At 31.2% G+C, this 23,519-nt stretch overlaps 1 protein-coding gene across 2 annotated transcripts in view; it reads right to left on the reverse strand.

Moving 5' to 3' along the window:
* Positions 1-1,587: 1,587 nt before the first annotated feature.
* Positions 1,588-23,519, reverse strand: part of Osi2 (DUF1676 domain-containing protein Osi2) — a 41,406-nt gene continuing 19,474 nt past the window's right edge. The window contains exons 1-5 of one of the 2 annotated variants that reach the window (XM_075288401.1): positions 11,881-11,993; positions 8,440-8,830; positions 8,214-8,360; positions 2,283-2,419; positions 1,588-2,200 (exon numbers count right to left, since the gene is read on the reverse strand). In XM_075288401.1, the coding sequence (XP_075144516.1) occupies positions 1,710-2,200; positions 2,283-2,419; positions 8,214-8,360; positions 8,440-8,828 (1,164 nt within the window). In that variant the 5' untranslated portion in view covers positions 8,829-8,830; positions 11,881-11,993 and the 3' untranslated portion in view covers positions 1,588-1,709. Of the gene's footprint in view, positions 2,201-2,282; positions 2,420-8,213; positions 8,361-8,439; positions 8,831-11,880; positions 11,994-23,519 lie in introns of those variants that run through there. The other variant, XM_075288400.1, reaches the window with a different exon arrangement.

Consider the following 23,519-nt stretch of genomic DNA (forward strand, 5'->3'; position numbering starts at 1 on the left):
TCAATATAGTTTATCCATTTTATTTCCATTAAGGTAAATTTTTGTGAAAAATAATAAAATTTACTCGCTTCAGTAAAAAAATCCTAAACTGTAAGCAGTTAGGAATAGTTCATTAACTAGAATAAGGCATGGAATTTTACTCATACTATTTTCTTCGCTGGGTATAAGAATTTACTACTGAAAAAGAAAATTTTATTCACCGATAACAAAGCATTCGTAAAAATAAACAAAAACCGAACTAAAACCAAGTTTCCTCAAAATTAGTAAAATTTCTTATAAAATGATAATTGCGACTTCCTTTATAATAGAAAGTTTTTCATACATACGAACAACACTTGGCATAGAAAAATATTTTAGTTCATTCGTACTAAGAAGTACGCAATCCTTTCAAAACTTAAGGAAACACACTTGTTAGAATATAGGAAATTTTCCTAAATTTCTATTGTCTACCTGTAATCGATACCTGTCATCGTAATCGATGTGTTTGCGCGTGGGTGTAATCGATATATTTGCGCGTGGGTTGTTTTTTAGTTGGAATCGCGTTGTTGTGGTATACGGAGAGATTGTTAAAAAATAATATGGTAAAATAATATAATAAATAACAAATAAAATATATAAAATATTTGTTATTTTAAATTAAATAGTGTATAAAGAAAGAAAACACCAGCAGAATAACAACCCTTTCATTTGTCTTCATTTTGGAATCTTCAATTATCAGGTAATATTCAGTGACGCTAACCTTTTGCAACAAAAATGTTTTATGATTTTTTATATTTGTAGGTATTGAAATTGTAAAAGGAGGACAAAATCGTTAGGCAGCAACTTATTAAAAGTGAAAAGTACAAGAAGAAGAAAAAGTGCGTTTTACATTTGATAATATCACACGGAAATTGGAAATAGTGGAATAATAAACTAATATTTCAAAGAGATTCGATACTGTTGATTCTTAATAAATATATTCAATATATTAATAAAACATGTCTTTTATTGAAGATAAAATTGCTTATAGAAATAAATAAAATTGTATTTAAAAACGAAGGTAAGCAGTTCTAATTATGAAGTAAAAGTTTTACCACAAATGTGTAAGATTTGTCGAAATGAATGAAAAATTTCAATAAAATCATTCCATATATGAATTCAAATTAGTTAAATTTTTTCATTCTGTAGTATAGTGGTATATAAATATAGGAAAATGTTAACTAATATATGGAATGCATTATTCCTAATTTCTACGAAAATCACATCGTTCAAACAAATAAAAATGTCTTTGGCGCTATACGAAGTTCAACTTTCTTCACAATGAGTTCATTTTAACTTAAAGAAGGGGTCACTTTTTTCTGGGTGTACCACAACCCAAGTAATTCGTCTTTCGCAGAAGTTTCTACGCAATCCATGGTGGAGGGTACATAAGATTCCGCCTGGCCGAACTTACGGCCGTATATACTTGTTCTTTACTAATATTGTATAACAGAACCATAAATACAGTTTGGTTTTATTTTTTACAAAAAAAAAAAAATTTTATTTATAAATAAATAAATTTACAAAAAATTAAATAAATATGAAATAAAACAAAAAAATGAAATATGTGAAAACTATTTAACAAAATAACAATGAAAACAAAAAGTGATACTACACTTTAAGAAAAAAAAACACGTCATGGCATTTAAAGAAATCTAAAGAGTTGCATAAGAATGCGTAATTCTTTCTTTCTAACTCTTTTGAGTACTTTCAATATCTTTGCCAGTACTTCTGCCATAATAACCTGAATAAGCAGCTTCATGGGCACCACCAAAGCTAACAGAATTACCACTTGCTGTCGCACCTTGTTCATAATTTTTACTATAGTAATCACCATAAGGTTTGGAGAATTGTGGTTCGGGTCTATAGCCTCCATGTTCATAGTGATCATGATGATGATAATAAGTAGCTGAACCAACACCTTGTGGTGAATATTGGGTGTGTGAATCCTTGGCACCAAAGAGACCAGAGAAAATACCACCGCCTGCACTGAAACCAGCACCTGGTGGACGACATAATTTGAAATAGGCAAAGACACCAGGCAAAATAATGGCAGCCAAACTAAGGATCTTTTTCAAGCCAACAATACCCAAGATGAAGGGCAAGAACAACAACAATTTCAATTTGAAGATTTTCAATACCAACAACAATGGAATGATCAATTTCTTCAACTTCTTGCGCTCTAAATAGGAGTGAAAGAGAAAATGAAAACATGAAATTAATTGGGATTATTCAAGGGGTTTTCATAAACGTTAATAACTTACTTAGAACAGGAGCATGTTTATCTTCAATGATATCCAATTCACTATCAATATCATTACCAATAAAACGAGCCTGATAACGTCCTGCTTCAGTTAATTCTTCGGGAAGTTCGACTTCTAAAGCTGTGGACTTAATGAATCTGTAATTAAAAAAGAAATAAGAATTAGAATATATACTAAACATTAACGATTATACATAGGAAATTATAGCTGTATCTTGGAGACATGAATTATAGGAAACAAATATATATAGCCCTATGTTCTGCTGGGCCGAATCTTAAATACCCACTACCATAATTTAAATATAATACTTTTCTTATATTATGGATGTTTTTATTATATTCGACCTGTATATAGATTTTCCAATTGATAATACTTTTCTTTGGAAACTCTCCATTATAGAAGGCTTCTTGCAAATATATACAATTTCAGGTGAACTTGATCACAGATACATTGACAATCAGATCGGTTCAATTGGCTTCCGAAATAAAACCGGCAAATTTTATCTCTAAAGTTGTACAATTTGGATGATGAGTGCGCCTTCTGATCTCTCACGAAGTAACATTGGGAGTTTCTTTGGAAACCCTTCGTCATAGAAGGCTTCTTGCAAATATATACAATTTCAGGTGAACTTGATCACAGATACATTGCCAATCAGTTCAGTTGTCTTCCAAAATAAAACCGGGAAATGTTACTTCTAAAGTTGTACAATTTGGACGATCAGTGCGCCTTCTAACCCCTCACGAAGTAACATTGGAAGGCCGGTGTATATGAGGATTATACAAAAAATTACAGTTATAAACCAAATTTTACAAGGTATCAAATCGGCAGATCGGTTTATATGGAAACTATATCAAAGCATAGTTCATGGACCATGTCCAAGCATGGATGGGCACACCGATTTGTGGACCTCAAATACCAATAGATTTTGAATTTTGGGCAAATTGGATAAAAATTGCGTTGTCTATAAGCCCATGAAGTCAGATGGAGAGATCGGGAGCCACCGTGGTGCAATGGTTAGCATGCCCGCCTTGCATATACAGGGTCGCGGGTTCGAACCCAGTTTCGACCAAATACCAAAAAGTTTTTCAGCGGTGAATTATCCCACCTCAGTAATGCTATAAGTGTTTCAAAACTTCTCTAAGTGGTTTTACTGCAATGGGGAACACTGTTCGGACTCTGCTATAAAAAGGAGGTCCCTTGTCATTAAGCTTATCATAGAATCGGACAGCACTCAGTGATAAGAGAGAAGTTCTCCACTGTGAATAGTCTAAGTGAGCCTGAAATATCGGGCTGCCACTATACCTAACCTATCGGCCTACATGGAAAACATGGACCGACTCACACCATATTCCTAACATCTTTTCCAATTTGAGGCAAATCGAATAAAATTTGCGCGTGTCCAGAAGGCCAAGAAATCAATTCGGGAAATCGGTCTATATGGGGGTTATACCAAAACATGGACCGATACACACCTATATGAGGACCAAATTCAGGCAAATCGGGTAAAAATTGTGGTGTCAATAAACCCAAAAAATTAATTTAGGAGATCGGTCTATATGGGTTCTATATAATAAAAACCTGGAACTGTGCACACAATATTCGTCACACCATTTAGTGGGCCTAAAATACCTCCAGATTGTCAATTTCAAGTAAATCGGAAAAATTGCGGTAAATCGGAAAAATTTCCTCAAGAAGAGATCGGTATAAATCGAAACATGGAACAATGTTTACAAAATTTTTTTTATGGACCCAAATGGATTTCCAATTTAAAGCAAATCTCCTCTAGATTCCTAATTTAAAGCAAATTGCAAAAAAGTAGAGAGGCGTATATGCACAAAAAGACAAATGGGAATATATGGAGGCTTTATCGAAAAATTTACCAATATAACCAATCTTCGAACTTAACCTGCCTATAGACAAGGAACGAGTTTGTGCATTGTGTGCAAATTCAGCACAATATCTTCACTATTGATGGATATTGGACAAACGCACAGACAGACGGACATTGTTAGATTATCTTAGAATTTCATTTCCATGTGTTATAAACGGTATGACAAACTTATTATAAATACGGTGATACGGTCAAAATTTGGTCAAGGTTAGGTTAGGTTAGGTTAGGTGGCAGCCCGATGTATCAGGCTCACTTAGACTATTCAGTCCATTGTGATACCACATTGGTGAACTTCTCTCTTATCACTGAGTGCTGCCCGATTCCATGTTAAGCTCAATGACAAGGGACCTCCTTTTTATCGCCGAGTCCGAACGGCGTTCCACATTGCAGTGAAACCACTTTGAGAAGTTTTGAAACCCTCAGAAATGTCACCAGCATTACTGAGGTGGGATAATCCACCGCTGAAAAACTTTTTGGTGTTCGGTCGAAGCAGGAATCGAACCCACGACCTTGTGTATGCAAGGCGGGCATGCTAACCATTGCACCACGGTTGGTCAAGGGAAAACGCGTGTAAATCGGTGAAATCGTTTATTTAAAAAATCAAATTATATTTCTTTTTCAAGTTCAATTAGTATAAAATTCAGGAAAAATATTCAGTTAGGCTTTCGCTTTTCCAAATCCGAATTGCCGGGCCTCACGCTTAACACCTGCCATCAGATTTTGTACAGCCACCTTGTCCACCTTCTTCGCCGCAGAAAGCCAGTTTGCTTTGAACTGCTGCTCGTCCATAGCAGTTTTTTTTGGTCTTCTTTAGGTTCCGCTTGACAATAGCCCAGTATATCTCAATTGGGCGGAGCTCTGGCGTGTTTGGAGGGTTCTTGTCCTTAGGAACCACCTGCACGTTGTTGGCGGCGTACCACTCCATGGCCTTTTTACCGTAATGCCAAGATGCCAAATTCGGCCAAAACAGTACGGAACAACTGTGTTTCTTCAGGAAAGGCAGCAGACGTTTATTCAAACACTCTTTCACGTAAATTTCTTGGTTGACAGTCCCGTAAGCTATGAAAATGCTGCTTTTCAAGCCACAGTTACAGATGGCTTGCCAAACCAGATATTTCTTTGCGAACTTTGACAGTTTTATGTGCTTGAAAATATCTGCTACCTTTCCCCTTCCTTTTGCCGTATAAAACTCCTGTCCCGGAAGCTGCTTGTAGTCGGCTTTGACGTAGGTTTCGCCGTCCATTACCACGCAGTCAAACTTCGTCAGCATCGTCGTGTACAGCCTCCGGGATCACGCTTTGGCCGTCGTATTTTGTTTATCATCGCGATTTGGAGTCACTACCTTCTTGTAAGTCTATAGTCCGGCTCGTTTTTTGGCTCGATGCACGGTTGTAGACGATACACCCAGCTTATTTGCGGCATCTCGGAGAGAGAGGATAGGGTTTCGCTTGAAACTACCGGCAACTCTCTTTGTCGTCTCAGCAGCTTCCGGTTTTCGATTTCCCCCCGATCCAGACTTCCTGGCTGTCGACAAACGTTCCCCAAACACTTTAATTACATGTGTAACGGTTGATTTGGCAACTTTTAGCGATTTTGCCAGCTTTGCGTGCGAGTAGCTTGGATTTTCGCGATGCGCGAGCAAAATTTTGATACGCTGCTCTTCTTGCTTGGACGGCATTTTGACAACTGAAGAGTGAATACCAAAATCAAAATAGGAGCAACATTCTACACACACACACCTTCAAAATGAGGGGTTTTTTAAATGCAAAATTGAAAGAAATACGTCAAGTTTATATTGACCAAATTTTGACCGTATCACCCTTTATAAAGGTTTTTGTCCCAAATACATACATTTAAATCTGACTCCAATTTAAATTTAAGTCGGCTAATGCCCTGGGATGGTACACTGTGTTAGTAAAAAATATGGGAAACATTTTAATCTGAAACAATTTTGAGGCAACTTCGCAAAAGTGTTTTTTTATGATTTATCGGTCGATAGATATGTATTAGAAATAAAGGAAAATTTGAGTCACTTTTACAAGTTTTCGACTTAACAGTGGCGATTTTATAAGGAAAATGTGGGTATATTGGTAATTTTTGCCCAAATCGGAAAAACATATATATGGAAACTATATGGAAATCAGAACCGATTTCAACCAAATTTGACATGCATACATAGTATTTTAATTCTACACCCTGTGCAAAATTGCACGTAAATCGGGCTACAAGTTTGAACTCTGTGGTCATATGACGGAAAATCGGACGAGAGATATATATGGAAGCTAAATCTGAACCGATTTCAATAAAATTTAGCACACTTTTCTACACTACTAATTGTACTCCTAGTGCAAAATTTCAACCAAATTGGGCTAAAACTCTGGTTTCTAGGGCCATATAAGTCTATATCGGGCGAAAGATGTATATGAAAGCTATATCTCAATCTGAACCGATTTCACTCAAATTTGGCACACCCGACTATAGTACTCATTGTTCTCCTGGTGCAAAATTTCAAGCAAATCAGGGTAAAACTCTGGTTTCTGGGTCCATATAAGTGCATATCGGGCGAAAGATATATTTTGGAAGAAATCGGTTCAGCCGAGGAGGGTTCTATTCTGACCCAAAACAGGAACTTGTGCCAAATTTGAAGGCGAGTGAACTTAAACTGCGACCTAGACTTTGATCACAAAAATGTGTTCACAGACAGACGGACGGACGGACAGACGAAAATGGCTAGATCGACTCAGGGACCCACCCTGATCATTATTGCCAAAGACACCATGTGTTTATCTCGTCTCCTTCTGGGTGTTGCAAACATATGCACTGACTTATAGTACCCTGTTCCACAGTGTGGCGCAGGGTAGAATGCACTTGCTACCTTGACGTGCTAATTCATTTTTGTTTTTTTTTTTAACCATTTCATTGAAGCGTTATTTCATATATCCTTCTAAACATTTTAATCACTTTTAGTTGTAACAAAAAACAAACACCTAAGCTCTAGAATAAATAACGACATTTATTCCTTTCCTCTCAAAGTTTTGTGTATTTCAAAATATTTTCTTTAAACAAAATTTAAAATATTCATCATATGAATTTTATCAAACATGTATTGTGTTTACAAAACCTAACCTATCGCACGATACCATTGGTTATGTCTTCTTCCCACAGAATGTGTGTTTCGTCTTAATAAAAATTAATTTATTCATATTCTCATCACCGACACATTGTACTTAGGATCGCCTTCTGGATGATGTATTAAAAAAAAGCAAACAGGTAGCATCACAGCTACCTATATCATCTATTGTCTACAAAATGATAAATTTTCCTGAACATGACCTTACGAGAGATGATGATGAATTTGTTTGTTTGCTGCTGCTACTGCTGGTTGTTCTTTGTTTTCATGTTCGTGACATTAATTATGCCCAAATGCGCATATGGCCCATACATAATTCTAATATGAAATTCTGATGATGTTACGGTTGCGGTCTATATATTCATTCTTTGGAATTCTGGAATACCTGTATTGTGGTATCAGAGGAATTTCTTTGTATACATTTAATATTATGCACAAGACTTTCATGTACAATGTATCTTTACTTCATTATTAATTGCGATATAAGCTTTAGTTGTTTACTGAATATGTATAATTATTTATATTGAGTAATAACTTTAGTAGGAATATTTTTTTTACTAAGACCAAAATATTACAAAATCGATTGTCCAAGGAATAAAATCAGGTGATATATAGGGCTGATAGAAAAAAATCATCAAGCCAAGTTTGCGATTCTGCTGTATTTGTCCCCTGGGGACTTGGGAGACGCTGTGATGCAATGGTTAGCATGCTTACAAAAAAGTCAAGGATTCACTCTCCGTTTCGATCAAAATATCAAAAAAAATTCAGCGTTGGATAACCCACCAGTATTGCTAGTGATATTTCTTAGTGTTTCAAAGATTCTCTTTGTAGTTTTACAATAATGTGAAACTTCGTTCGGTACCGAATTTCTTAATTTCCCTTAAGCTAAATTATTTCCATCGAAACTTACCTCTCAGCCCTTCTTAGAGCATATTTTGTCAATTGGCTCCAATCGTCATCCTCATTACGGGGTTCTTCGGAATATTCAAATGGTTCTTGCAATAAAGAACGCTGTTGATTTTCAGGCAATCGAACAATTCGGGCGAACTCAGTCATACTAATTTAAAATTAAAAAAAAAAATGAATCTCACATTATTCAAAGATTCTAAAAATTTATAAAAGCAATTTTAACTTACGGATAACTCTCACGATAGAAAATCTCATCGAAAGTTGATAAAGCTTGATTTTTGAAACATTCCGAAAGATCACCACTCAGACAATGGGAACTTGTACGAGACAAATAGGGATCATTATCAGAGCTTATACCAAAGATATCAAAAATTGAAGAACGGCCCTCACCAACACCAGGTTGTTGGAGTTGAGGCTGTTGTTGGGGTTGTTGTTGCTGATTTTGGTATATTTGTTGAACATTGTTGAGATTTATTGGTTGTTGTTGTTGTTGAACGGGGCTCTGCTGGTCCGGTAAACGTAAAGCTTCAGCTGAGATTTGCCCAACCAAGATGGTTAAACTGAGAAATGTTGTTATAAGAATTGAAAATCCCAAAGATTTTAATTTAAATTCCATCTCTGTAAAGAAACCAGAAGAAAGAGATAATATTAGAATAGAGATAAATATTCGGAAGAAAAAAATATCACAGACTATTCTTTAATTTAAATATTAAGACAAATAAAAATCCTAATTAAATTAACAAAAACCAATAAATTTAATTAAAATAGAAATTTTGATTTATTCGATCTTTCGTTTGTATTAAATAGAAAATAATTATTCAAGCTTGAAGTCGTTTTTAGATATAAAATATAAAAAAATCTCAAGCTTGATATATTAGAATATAAAATTCGATACTTAAATGAATTTGAAACAATATATTAAAAAATTAAATGAACATAAAATTATTTCTATCTTACTGAAATCAATCTCATAAACTAATACAAATAATTAATATATTTAATTTGATCAATTAATTTGTTATTTTATTTTGGTTATTGATATTATCATTTCCATCATTGAAGCACTTTCAACTAAAATATTTTTTTTGATCATATAATTTAGGAAAAGTTTTTTTAATTAAAATATTAATTGAGTTAAACATTAATTTTGTAAGAAATAAATTAATTAAAAAAATTAAATTATTTATTTTATTTTAAAAAAATCAATTTAAGCCCTTTCCATCAAAAATTATTGGGATCCATTAATTAAGGAATATATTTAAAACAAATTTTAATTGAAATCTGAATAAAAATATCAAAGATTATTTTTTAATTAAAATACTAATTGGACTTCAAAAAACGTTGATTTTTTTTTTGGTTTGAATTAAAAAAAATCAATTAAAAACTTGATGGAAATTTAAAATATCATTTTTTATTTAAAAAATCAATTGAAGCCCTTTCCATCAAAAATTATTGGGGTCCATTAATTTAGGAATATTTTTAAAACAAACTTTAATTGAAAACTGAACAAAAATATCAACGATTATTTTTAAATTAAAATACTAATTGGACCTCAAAAATATTGGATTAAGTTTTTTGTTTTCAATTAAAAAAATCAATTAAAAACTTGATGGAATTTAATGGAAATTTAAAATATCAATTTTTTATTTAAAAAATCAATTGAAGCCCTTTCCATCAAAAATTATTGGGGTCCATTAATTTAGGAATATTTTTAAAACAAACTTTAATTGAAAACTGAACAAAAATATCAACGATTATTTTTAAATTAAAATACTAATTGGACTTCAAAAAATATTGGATTATTATTTTTTTTTTTTTTTTTTTTGATTAAAAAAAAAAATTAATTAAAAACTGGATGGAATTTAATGGAAATTTAAAATATCACTTATACAAACTAATACAACCAATTATTTTTTTTTTAATTTGGACAATTAATGTTTTATGATGATTTATATTATCATCAAGCCGTTCAAATTAAAATTACTAGGGATAAATTAATTTATGAAAATATATTTAATAAAATAATAATTAAAATTTAAAGCAAAATCTCTTAAAAAATTAATTAATTAAATTTGAATAACAAAGATTTCAAGACTATTTAACAAGCTTCAGTTTCAGAAACATTGAAACATTTTCTATTAAAAATTTGATCAAGAAATTTAAGAAAATATATTGAATAAAAAATTTACTTGAATTATGGCAAAATATAACAACAATTATTTCTTAATTAAAGTATTGATTAAACAAAAAAATATTGAATTAAAATCGTAATAGAGTTCTAAAAAATTTTTTGAAAATTTAATCATTTAAAACCATCAATTACCAAACTTATTACTTTAATTTTTTAATTGATCAATTAATTTTTTATTTTAATTTGTTGATTGATATTAGCATTGAAGTTGTTTACATAAAAGAATATTTTGATTGATTGACGACTGAGTTTGAATTTTAAAAAAATACAATGAGTAAAAGCTTCCAACCAAAAAGCCAAAAAAATATCAAATATTATTTTTTAATAATAATATTAATTGAACTAAAAATATCGAACTAGTTCGAGTTTGAAAAAATCAATTATAAAATAAATTGAAAATTAAATAATGTTTTTATCTAAAAAAAATTATAATCACACTTTCTAATACAACAAAAATATTTTTTATTTGTCTTTAATGACCAATGTAATATTTAAGTTTTTAATTCTTTGTGATGGGCTAGTTTTGGTCAAATTGTTTTGAAGATGCAAATAAAACAAATTTATTTCATCATTTCCTGGACGTTTCGTCGGCTGTTTTGCGACTTTTTTCAAAGTTTTTTTTTTATTGATAAATCTCTTGAAGAAGAAAATATTTTTTAATTGGTTCAAGTAATGAACTAGTTTATCATTGAAGTTATTTAAACTACAAATGAAATGAAATCAAAATCAAATACAAAATAATTATTGAAAATTATTTAATTAAGTTTTAATAAAAACAATTAATTTAAAAAAGATAACAACGATCACATAAACTAATACAAATACATATTTTTTTTGTTTTTATGGGATAAAAATATTTTTTTTTATTTTTCTTTGCTTAAAAAATATATTTCGATCAATTTAATTTAATAAAATATATTGAGTTCAAATCTTAATTGAATTTGAAAAAAAAAATTAATTAATTAATTAATTAAATTTTAATAAAAAAATTTAATAAAAACAAGACATTTACACACAATTTTTGTTTTTTTTTTGCTTTGGTTTTTGTGTGAAAAACATTTTTTTCACATAAAAGGAATATTGTAAAAACGTTCAGAGTGTTTTGCAATGGGAAAAGTTTCCAAAGACCCTTTCAAAAAAAATAGTTTTTTGTATTTAAAAAATTTTAAAAATCGAATATCTTAAATTTCAATTCTAGATCACACTTTCTCACGATATAATGATCACTTAATTATTTTCTTTTTTCTTTCAGTGCATACACTTGTAAAAATCATTGATCTTCTGGACAAAAGATGCCTATATTTATTTTTATTATTATTATTTTCGATTTTTTCTTTTTCATTTCATACGAATTACTCGACAACAACTTTCCCAACAAAGTCATTTATAAATTTGAACCTGGGGCCGGGGGAGGCTGTCGGTGGCTGTGGAAAATGCTATGCATAAATTTAATTGATTTCTAATAAAGTTTAATCACATTTTGACTTTTAGGCTGAGACCGGAGCCGGTATTGCTGCTGCAGCTACTGGTGTCTGTTGATGATGGTCTGTGTTCGTTATACTGGTTACAGGCACTGCCAAAGACTTTGGCTAATACTTCTTGACTTGTTATTGCGTTTTTCGAAGCTCTTTGTAAGATTGGAAATTCGTTGTGGCTGCGTTTAAAATGGTTTGTGTGCCTTAAGCTTTGGATGCGATATGTTTGGTGTTTTCGCTTTGATCAAAACAACATAAATTACAGGCAAAAAAAAAAAAAACATATATACTATACGAAACGAAATGCTACACAAACAAAATCAACTCCAGAAACAGTTTATACACTTTTTCGGCTATATCTGAAGGCTGTCAGTGTCAGCGGCTATAGATAGTAGATGTATAAGTTTCTTTCAACTGGAAGCTGGTTTTTTTGGTAATGGGTGTGCGAATGCGTTGAATGTTTGTTGGTGTTGCGGTTTTACATATTTTTTCTTTCAGTGAGGTATCAAGAGTGAAACTGATAAAAGGAGGCCTTGTGAAGAATATACTAAGGGCCGGCTACTCAAAGGTTTGTTATTGGTAAGCAAATGATGATTTCGGAACTGATCGTAAGTGGAAATGTGGTGGAACTAAAGAAATGCCAGATTTGTACATTCGTCGTTGTTCTGTGGTATTGGACATTACACAGACGTTATTACACAATATTTTGCTTAATGCTGATTAAGTGCATTTATTACCTTAACTGATGAGGTCATATTATGATGAACTAAAAATAGAATCGAGTGAGCTCTTTGATATTGGACCAATTAAAAAACAAAATCGCTTTCCCATTTCCTCCCCAGTAGGTTATTTACCACCAAAGTTGACAAACATAAAAGGCCAGCTCGGTCTAACGAACCGGCCATTTCAGTATTCAATGAGTGTGATTTTCTGTAAACTGAGTACCATGAGACAGATAGGTAGTTAAATGTATGTGATTGTGGTCCATTACCAACAAAACAACAACAACAACATGAATACCATGCAGACACACCTGACACACTTTCTTTGCCAAGGCATACAAATAAATTCGTTCATAAATTTACACGACAGAAAGAAAAATAAACGAAAGTCCCACCGCCAACACGTTTTTAGTCATATTGGAGTAAATGCTCCCAAACTCCTTTTGAAGTTTCTTCTTTTGGTCCATATTAAACTATCATCTGGGGGATTGAGTTACATACACAATTTATGTATGTTTGTGTATGTGTAGTGGAAGTGGTAGTATACTATGATCAAATACCGTATTTATAGATAGATTTCAACGTCTCTTCGTTGGGTATTTAATAATCGATTGAATTGATGAATGATCAATGGTGGAAGCATGTGCGCAGGCGCCTTATGTGACCATCAGTACGCTGAATGGAAAACTTCTACAGCATTTTAGAGAAAACTAAAATAAAATATTTCATCACGGAAATAATTAATCTAATAACTTTTCAATTGAAAGTTCTTCTATCACAGAAATTATAATATCAATCGTCCAGACTAATTAAAAAAAATAATTGATTAAAATAAAATAAAATATTGATTAAAAATTTAATAAAATATTGATTAAAAATTTAATAGAAACAATGAATGTTTTACTTAAAAATTTTCCAGTTGTATTAAAATTTAAATTTGAACATTTTTGTGTAGATCTAAACCTGTAGCCCTTAAAAGGGGTTTAAACAATTTTTTTTCATCGACTTTTTCATTTATTGGCAGTTTTTAAAATTTTGTAAATGTCGTGTTTTCTTTTTTTTAATAACACAGAAAATAATATTATAATTTTTGAGCTAACAATAAATTATTGTTACCGAAAATTTTTAAGTTCAACAAATTTTTTTTTGATATAACAAAATGTTTGTTGATATAACAAGATTGGTTGCTAAAGTGACTAAAATCGCAATTGTATTTACAAATTACGGTGTTAGCTCAAATTTAAACATAATTTTAATTGTATTGACAATCAAATTAATTGATATTTTTTTTTGTGAACCAAGGGGGGATATATGATTTTTATAATTTTTTATAACGATTTAAATTTGAACATTTTTTTGTGTGGATTTTAACATGTCCGTCCATCTATCAGTTATTCGCATAATTAAAGTGACCTAGCCAAATAATTTTAGCCCTTAAAAGTTACCACACACAAAAAAATATAACCTACCTTTTTCGAATTACAATTTTAATTGAAGTCTGCAAAATTTTCAATTAAAAATTTAATAGGTCAAAAATTTTTTTAATTGAAAAAAAAAATCAATCACGAAAAAAATAGTATCAATTAAATTTTTAATTGGATCAATTAATTTTGTGATTGATTGATTTCGTTAAAATTTTAATTGAAGTCTAAAAATTTTCAATTAAAAATTTAATTTAATTTAATTGGAAAAAAATAATCACGAATATTAATAGTATCAATTAAATTTTTATTTGGATCAATTATTTTCGCATTACTCTATAGGTATTAAAGATAATTCATCGACTTTTTTCAATAAAATAAACTGTATCTAAATTTTGTAAATATCGTTTTTCGAACAAAAACGAAGATTGTGACAAAAAGTCAAAAATTACCTCAGTATAATTAAGTTTTCATTATTTTAGAGATTTAGTAAATTCTTTTTTCTTAAAATAGTCCAGAATTTCTTAATATTTTTAAATATTACCGCCTATCTTGAACTTCGTATAGTGCACAAGATGTTTTTTTTTTTTTGAATTTTTGTGCAAACTCCATTTTTTTTCGTTCAAAGTAAGAAATTTGCTTTAACAAGTAATAAAATATGTCTAATAAATAAAAAATATTTACTTATTTTTTAATATCGGCGATTATAATACAGTTGAGTTAAAAATTTTCTAAAATTAACCTACATTCTCCACATTGGTGAACTTCTCTCTTATCACTGAGTGCTGCCCGATTCCATGTTAAGCTCAATGACAAGGGACCTCCTTTTAATAGCCGAGTCCGAACGGCGTTCCACATTGCAGTGAAACCACTTAGAGAAGCTTTGAAACCCTCAGAAATGTCACCAGCATTACTGAGGTGGGATAATCTACCGCTGAAAAACTTTTTGGTATTCGGTCGAATCAGGAATCGAAATCACGACCTTGTGTATGCAAGGCGGGCATACTAACCATTGCACCATGGTGGCTCCCGTGGTGCAATGACGTAGGTCGGATGGTATTGCAAATGGGCCATATCGGTCCACTTTTACGTATAGCCCCCACATAAACGAACCCCCAAATTTGGCTTGCAGACCCTCTAAGAGAAGCAAATTTCTCCGATCCGACTGAAATTTGGTACATGGTGTTAGTATATGGTATCTAACCACCATGCAAAAATTGGTCCATATCGGTCCATAATTATATATAGCCCCCATATAAACCGATCCCCAGATTTGACCTCCGGAGCCTTTTGCAGGAGAAAAATTCATCCGATCCGGTTGAAATTTGGTCCATGTCGGTCCATAATTATATATAGCCCCCATATAAATCGATCCCCAGATTTGACCTCCGGAACCTCTTGGAGGAGCAAAATTCATCCGATTCGGTTGAAATTTGGTACGTGGTGTTAGTATGTGGCCGCTAATAACCATGTCAAAATTGATCCATATCGGTCTATAGTTATACGAGTATATAGCCGATCCCCAATCACACAAAAATTGGTCCATATCGGTTCATAATCATGGTTGCCACTCGAGCCAAAAATAATCTACCAAAATTTTATTTCTGTAGAAAATTTTGTCAAAATTTTATTCCTATAAATAGAAAATTTGTCCAATTTTATTTCTATAGAAACTTTTGTCAAAATTTTATTTCTATAGAAAATTTTGTCAAACTTAATTATATACGTATTTAATCGGCCTTTTTCAGTTAAATATATACCACGTATTGCCATTGGCAAGTGTTACCGCAACCCAAGTAATTCGATTGTGAATGACAGTCTTCAGTAGAAGTTTCTACGCAATCCCTCCACCAGTACAATAAGCTTCGGCCTGGCCGAACTTACCGCCGTATGTACTTGATTCTTTTTTAAATATGAAAATTTGATTATGCGATTCGATATATTTTTAGAAATGTTAAAATCGAAAATGTTGGTTTTAGGATCTCGAAGATTTCGATTTGATTTGTTTTTAATTTCTGACAAATATTTGAAATTAGAATTTAATATAACAAAACGGGGACTTCTCTTTCTAACATATTTTATAAATAGTTTAAGTATCAACTATGCTTTCTTCTCGGACTATAAAATTAATTGAAATAAAATCAATAAAAAACTAATAAAAAAACCTTATTTTTACAAATAGAAAAAATAGTTTAAATATCAATTATTTTCTCGGACTAAAAAAATTAAATAAAGTAAAATAAATAAAAACCTTCTTTAATAAAAATATTGTTTGTCAATAAATTTAGCTATTATACACACTCACATGATTGGAGACTCAAGTGTTGAAAAAAAAACAACAGTCACATATTTTTAAATTTCATTTGTGAATTTGTACGATTATCTCTCCATTGAATGACTGTAGGCTACAGTAAAATTTTCGAATATCAATCAAAAAATGTATTTTTATCTATAGATATATTGTTTTTTTTTCTCCTTTTTGCTTCGAAAAATTAAATCCTCTATTTAACAAATTGATGATGGTTGTAGTTGTAGTTTAAAAGATTTTCACTTCAGCAATGTTGATTGGCAACTGAAGCTAAATAATTTTGAACTTGACCATCCGCACTAGTCGCTTGGTTTCTGTGAATGACTAAAGTGGGGTTTTTACTTTGGTTCAGCCACTTTAGCTCATAAACTTCTAATAGTTTAAAAATTGCAATGCAGTTTGGTTTTTGGTTTAGTTGTATTTGTATGAAGGGTAGCATTAGTTGTATACATCCAGATAAAATAGGTTTGTATTTAATTTTCTTATTTCGCATGAAATCTAATATAAACGTGTTTAAAGGCAAAAATGAACTAAGTCAATTGGAAATGAAGAATGAACAAGAGTTAAAAAATAATGAATATTATTTAAAGAAAGGAAAGCCTCCATAACATTAAAGAGTACAAAGGAACCTAATATTGTTGCTTGGATCTGAATGCCCAGTTCATTCTTAATATTTTTGAGAAATTTTGAAAAACCTTATTTTGCTTTAGCTTATATGGAACTCATTTGCTCATATTTCCTAAACCATGCGTCCTAGATCAAAAAGGGGCTTCATTCGATATCACCTTAAAAAAATCGAAAATTCCATTTAGAACTGAAAAATTTATTTTCCCATATTATCATAAGGACGCTTAATTCATGACCACCTCCAATAAAATCGAAAATTTCATTGAAATCCTGAAAACTTTAAACTTTTATATAAAAATTTTTCAGTTTTTTCATATCTCCTAAACTTTTCATCCTAAAACGAAATGGAGCTTAACCCGTGGAAATAAAATACTCCAATATAGATAATTCATATATTGTTTAAAATTTTCTTCTTTTATTGACTTAATACTTTTTAATCAACAATTCCAGTTCGCATGTATAAAGCATTTGTGGGGCATTACATTAAAGCTAATTAACCATCGAAGCCGTAACTGAGTAAATTTAATGCAGTTATGATATAATTATTCATAACTGCACAATGAATAATTATGTATGTATTCATACCATCATATATGTATGGCCTATTTAAAAGTATATTTTTTTCTAATGGGAGAAATCAAGCTGAAGCAGAAAAATATTCGTTTATTAACTATATATATTGGGTGAATCGCAAAAGAGTAGCTATAATTAAAATTTAATAAAAAAAGTGAAGTGAAATTTTTAATTTTTTTTTTTTCAAGTTGAGATTTTTATTTTCACTTAAATATCATATTAAATTTATCATAAGACCACAGAAAAAATTTTTTTTTTCAATCACGAAATTTATTGTTGCAATTCATTGTTAATTAAAATTTCTTTAATTACAACGTCAATTGAAAGATAATGTATCCGATTGGGTTTTGTTTTGATTAAAAAAATTTTTGTCACCACAAGTGGTGAAGTTCTCGCGTATCAATGAGTGCTGCCCGATGTCACTTACTGAGAAATGTCAATAAGCTATAATTAAAATTTAATAAAAAAGTGAAGTGATATTTTTAATTTTTTTCAAATTGAGATTTTTATTTTCACTTAAATATCATATTAAATTTATCACAAGTACACAAAAAAAAATCCAATTACGATATTTATTGCTGCAATTCATTTTTAATTAAAATTTCTTCAATTACAACGTCAATTGAAAGATGATGTATGCGATTGCGTTTTGTTTTGATTAAAAAAATTGTTGTCACCACAAGTGGTGAAGTTCTCTCGTATCAATGAGTGCTGCCCCATGTCACTTACTGAGAAATGTCACTTACATTAATGAGAGAGGAGAATACATAGCTGAAAAATTTATTGGTGTTCGGGCGAATATGGTATTGAACCCATGATCCTTCCTATGCAAGTCGAACATGCTAACCATTGGATCCACGGTTGCCACAGTTGGTAGAGTTCTAGCAAAAATGGTAGATTTTTTTACTGTTTGGAAGATTTTTTACAGTTGGTATAGTTCTGGCAAAAATGGTAGATTTTTTACTGTTTGGTAGATTACACTAGCCAACAGTCGCTTTGTGAATTGGTTCTAGCATAATTTTTCTCATTGATTTTGACCTACTAAACACGAAAATGAGTTTTAAAGAGTTTTTTTAGTAAAAAAGTGGCAGAAAAACCCATATAAAAATTCATATAAAATATAAAACACTATGCTAACAGCAATTTTGGTTTTTTTACGTATAGCTGAAATTTTTACAAAGAAAACAGCGTTGATGCGTTGATTTGGTCTTTTCGGTCTTTTACCAAAACAATTATAAGTCCGCTATTTGTTGTTAGATTTTGTTAAGTAAGGACTTATTTTCTTTGTAAATTTCATCTATACATAAAAAGCCGAAATTGATGTTAGCATCGTGTTTTATATTTTATATGAATTTTTATATGGTTTTTTTCTGCCACATTTTTACTAAAAAAATGCGGTTTTTTAACCTTTTTAAGCCGCCAACATCCAAACTACTTACCCGATTATAAAATTTTCTGAGAATGAGTTGTAGACGGCTCAATTTTCTTTAATTTGAGTAGTAGGGGGATCAAATAGGTCAAAGAAGACGAAAGATATGCTCAAAATTGTATGTGTACCTCCAAAAATTAAAAAAAAAAGTTCAAAAATTTGTATCTCGAAAACCAATCGAGAGAAAATTTTTTAAAACTCATTTTCGTGTTTAGTAGGTCAAAATCAATGGGAAAAAGTATGCTAGAAACAAATAACAGAGAAAATTTTGTTCTTTGTGACCTAGTGTTAGTAGAATTCTTCATGTTTTCGTAGATTTTTCAAATTATTCCTCTCCAACTAAGAGGTACTTTGAATTTTTTTTTTAAAGAAATGAAACTTTCTAAGAAATAACATTTTGTTTAGTATTTTTTTTTTTTGGTAAAATTTTCCCCAAATTTCGGAAAATTATTTTGGGTCTCGTGTACCAAACGAGATTGGACCACGTTGGATCTAAATTTAGTAAATATTTATCCTTAATTTGTTATATACAATATTTCCCGTTTTTAGTTAACCTAACGAGCAAAAAAAAAAATATTAAAGTGAAGGAAACTTTCTCATATTCTCATAAATTTTAACTAAGACAAAAATATTTCCATGAACTAAAATAAAGTTATGTCGGATTTAGTCCCCCCTTTTCTGAGTTTATAAATTTGTATTTGGATTTTTTTTAGAATGACTCAATTGATCACGTACTTTAATCATCTTTGTCCATAAAGCTTTAATAATATCTTCCATTGAAAACAAAAATTTACGTGGTATTAAAGATTACGCAACCTGAATTTTAGGCTACAATTTATTTTGAGGTTTTTGCATCTTTGGTTTAATTTTTTGGAACCAAGAAAACATTTTTTACTTTGAAGTATCCGTAATAAAATTGGGGTTTTAAACTTAGCATTTGTTTGTACGTGAATAGCTATATTAACGTACACTGAAAAAAATATTTACGTGATATTAAAGATTACGCAACCTAAATTTTAGGATGCGAAATTCACAAAATATTAAGGACAAATTTCTTTCAAATAATGAAATTCTTATTAAAATAAAATAAATAATCTTTGCTTCAAAATGTTTTTTCATTAAATGTAGGAAACACATTTTGTAAATTTGCATCCCTCCGTTAAAGTCGCATGTCTTTAAACTAAGGTTAATTTTCCTTAAAGTAAAGAAACACATTTTTGATTTAAAGAAATTGTCCTTAAATTAACTGAAATATTGAAATTTTAGATTTAAGATAAAAACTCTTCAAATATAGGCTAAGACTTATTTTAAGGATTTAGCGTCTTTGGTTTAAAGTTTTTTTTTTGGAATTCAGAAAACATTCTTTACTTTAAAGTATCCGTTATAATTTGGATTTTTAAACTGGTATTTGTTTGTAAGTGAGTGCCTTTATTACTAAAAAAATTGACAATCTCATTTATCAAATTTTCATTCTCTTCCTAATTTTAATTTTATTGGTCCTAGATGTAAAGCTAAAAAATGTCTTTATTTTAAAGAAGCAGCATCTTTGGCTCGAAATCAATACCAAAATCCTTAGGGAAGGTCAAAATCTTTGGATCCAAGTAAACGTTTTTTTTTTGAGTGTACCGGTAAAAGAGAATAAGAATTCGATAAATGAGATCTGTATCCTAAATTTGATTTTATTGATCCTATATTTAAAGCCAGATAGGTCGCTAAAAATGTCGCATCTTTGGCTCGGTATCAATACTAAAATCCTTAAAAGAAGGTCAAAATCTTTGGTTCCAAGTAAACTTTTTTTGAGTGTGTATTTGTACGTTACTCGCTTGTTTCGATATCAGGCTAATATGAAAGGTAAAATTAAATTATATTTATGTTTATGTTGTATTATCGTGTTACACCCAATTATCTGTTAGGATACCTGCTAATAAAAAAATTTGCTGTTCATGCTAATTTCTTGCAAATAAATTTAATTAAATTATTAGATTGTTATGAACAAAATGTTTAACTAGATTATTATCTACTGTATTACATAAATTTAAAACTGAAACTTTTTAATTCATTTATGTCATTAACAAAAATTTTATTTCCAGCATTCAACGTGGAGCAGTTAACAAGAAATCCATGATTCTACACACACACACCTATACAAGTGGGTGATGGTAAAGGGCACTTGATCAAATTTCCCCACAAGGCTTTTGTGTTTGTTGTTGTTAGCTCAACAATTGCATGTTTAATGATTTTCATTTAATTTCCAAATTATTTTGGACTTGAGAAGGAGGAGAAGGCAGTTAACCAGCTATGTTGAGAGCACTTGAAATTGTTCACTGAAATGAAATCATCCAAAGCCGTTTTGGATGCTGTAGCCAAGACCCATACATACCTTATGTATATAAAGGGTGATTCTTTTGAGGTTAGGATTTTCATGCATTAGTATTTGACAGATCACGTGGGATTTCAGACATGGTGTCAAAGAGAAAGATGCTCAGTATGCTTTGACATTTCATCATGAATAGACGAACGATCTGCCACAACGTCGAATTTTCAGTGAATGGGCCCTAGAAAAGTTGGCAGAAAATCCGCTTTTTTATCGACAAATTTTGTTCAGCGATGAGGCTCATTTCTGGTTGAATGGCTACGTAAATAAGCAAAATTGCCGCATTTGGAGTGAAGAGCAACCAGAAGCCGTTCAAGAACTGCCCATGCATCCCGAAAAATGCACTGTTTGGTGTGGTTTGTACGCTGGTGGAATCATTGGACCGTATTTTTTCAAAGATGCTGTTGGACGCAACGTTACGGTGAATGGCGATCGCTATCGTTCGATGCTAACAAACTTTTTGTTGCCAAAAATGGAAGAACTGAACTTGGTTGACATGTGGTTTCAACAAGATGGCGCTACATGCCACACAGCTCGCGATTCTATGGCCATTTTGAGGGAAAACTTCGGAGAACAATTCATCTCAAGAAATGGACCGGTAAGTTGGCCACCAAGATCATGCGATTTGATGCCTTTAGACTATTTTTTGTGGGGCTACGTCAAGTCTAAAGTCTACAGAAATAAGCCAGCAACTATTCCAGCTTTGGAAGACAACATTTCCGAAGAAATTCGGGCTATTCCGGCCGAAATGCTCGAAAAAGTTGCCCAAAATTGGACTTTCCGAATGGACCACCTAAGACGCAGCCGCGGTCAACATTTAAATGAAATTATCTTCAAAAAGTAAATGTCATGGACCAATCTAACGTTTCAAATAAAGAACCGATGAGATTTTGCAAATTTTATGCGTTTTTTTTTTAAAAAAAAGTTATCAAGCTCTTAACAAATCACCCTTTATAAGTGCGTGTGTGTGAGTGTGCGAGAGTGCTTTGTAAGTTGGTTGCTTTATAATTCGCACCGTTTAGGCTTTGAGGCTGTCATACACAAAACCAGGTTGTTGTTGTTGTTCTTTCTTCATCTCTATTTTATATCGCAATCTTAAGTAACGAAAAACACTCACACCATGTTTGCTTTGTAACTTTAACCACTTCAAAGGTGCGGTGAAACAAAATACCTAACACAATGCAACAACAAAAACAACAACTACACAAGGCCAAAAGCGATATAACAACAAATACGTTACCGAACTTTAGTTGGTCCAACGAAAGATGTGAAGGCAAAAAAATGAAAGTAAAAGTTTTTGTTATACGAATCAATGGAGATGAAGATTTTTTTGTTGTGGCTGTTGTTGGTTTTGTTTTCTTTCCATAGGCCAATGAATGGATAATCATAGATGCTGACCCAGGGGGCGACTATCGTAGCCAACGTTCATGTCACTACTGTTGGTATGGTTCGATGTCTCGTAATGACTTCTTTGTGTTTTGGGTAAAAATAAATTTCAAATCAGTTGATAGGCAATTGAAAAATAAAGGCCCCCTATGTTTGTTGATTGAAAAGGATTTTAAGGCTGTTTTTGTGAAATCTTTTGCTAAAAATATCAAGAATTGGATAGTTTAGAGGATATAACATTAGCAAGAAATAGCTTTGAAATAATAAAAAATACTGGAAAATTTCCAATAAGAAAATAGAATAGCTCTGCATTTTAAAATTAACCACTTGATTGAGATGAGTGGTATTTCAAGTGATATCTCGAAAACAGCAATGCAAATAAAATAAAATATTCACGTCAAAAGGTTATGGGTCATATCCAATTTGTAAACATTAAGGACATTTTTTTTTTGTCTAAAAATATGTTCCAAGAGGCATAAAGGAGTACTTCAGTCATATGAGAAAATGGACCTTCTATTTTTAGAAACCCCCTAAGAGCATGCCATACGACAACAGTCAATGTAAATATGACACAAACAGAACATTTCTTTAAAATTGTGCCAACAAAAAATCCAAAATTTTCTGAGATTTATTAAACTAGGGATTTTAGCAAAAAAAAAATAGCCCCTTCAAAGTCGAGTTTTTGTGAATCGTATTGGAGGAGCCAAGTTCATTCGATCCAGTTGAAATTTAATACACCAACAAAAAGTGTACTTGCAATCCTAAGGGAGCCACCGTGGTGCAATGGTTAGCATGCCCGCC

The sequence above is a fragment of the Haematobia irritans genome, chromosome 1, assembly GCF_050003625.1.
Source record: "Haematobia irritans isolate KBUSLIRL chromosome 1, ASM5000362v1, whole genome shotgun sequence".
Classification (NCBI taxonomy): Eukaryota; Metazoa; Arthropoda; class Insecta; order Diptera; family Muscidae; genus Haematobia; species Haematobia irritans.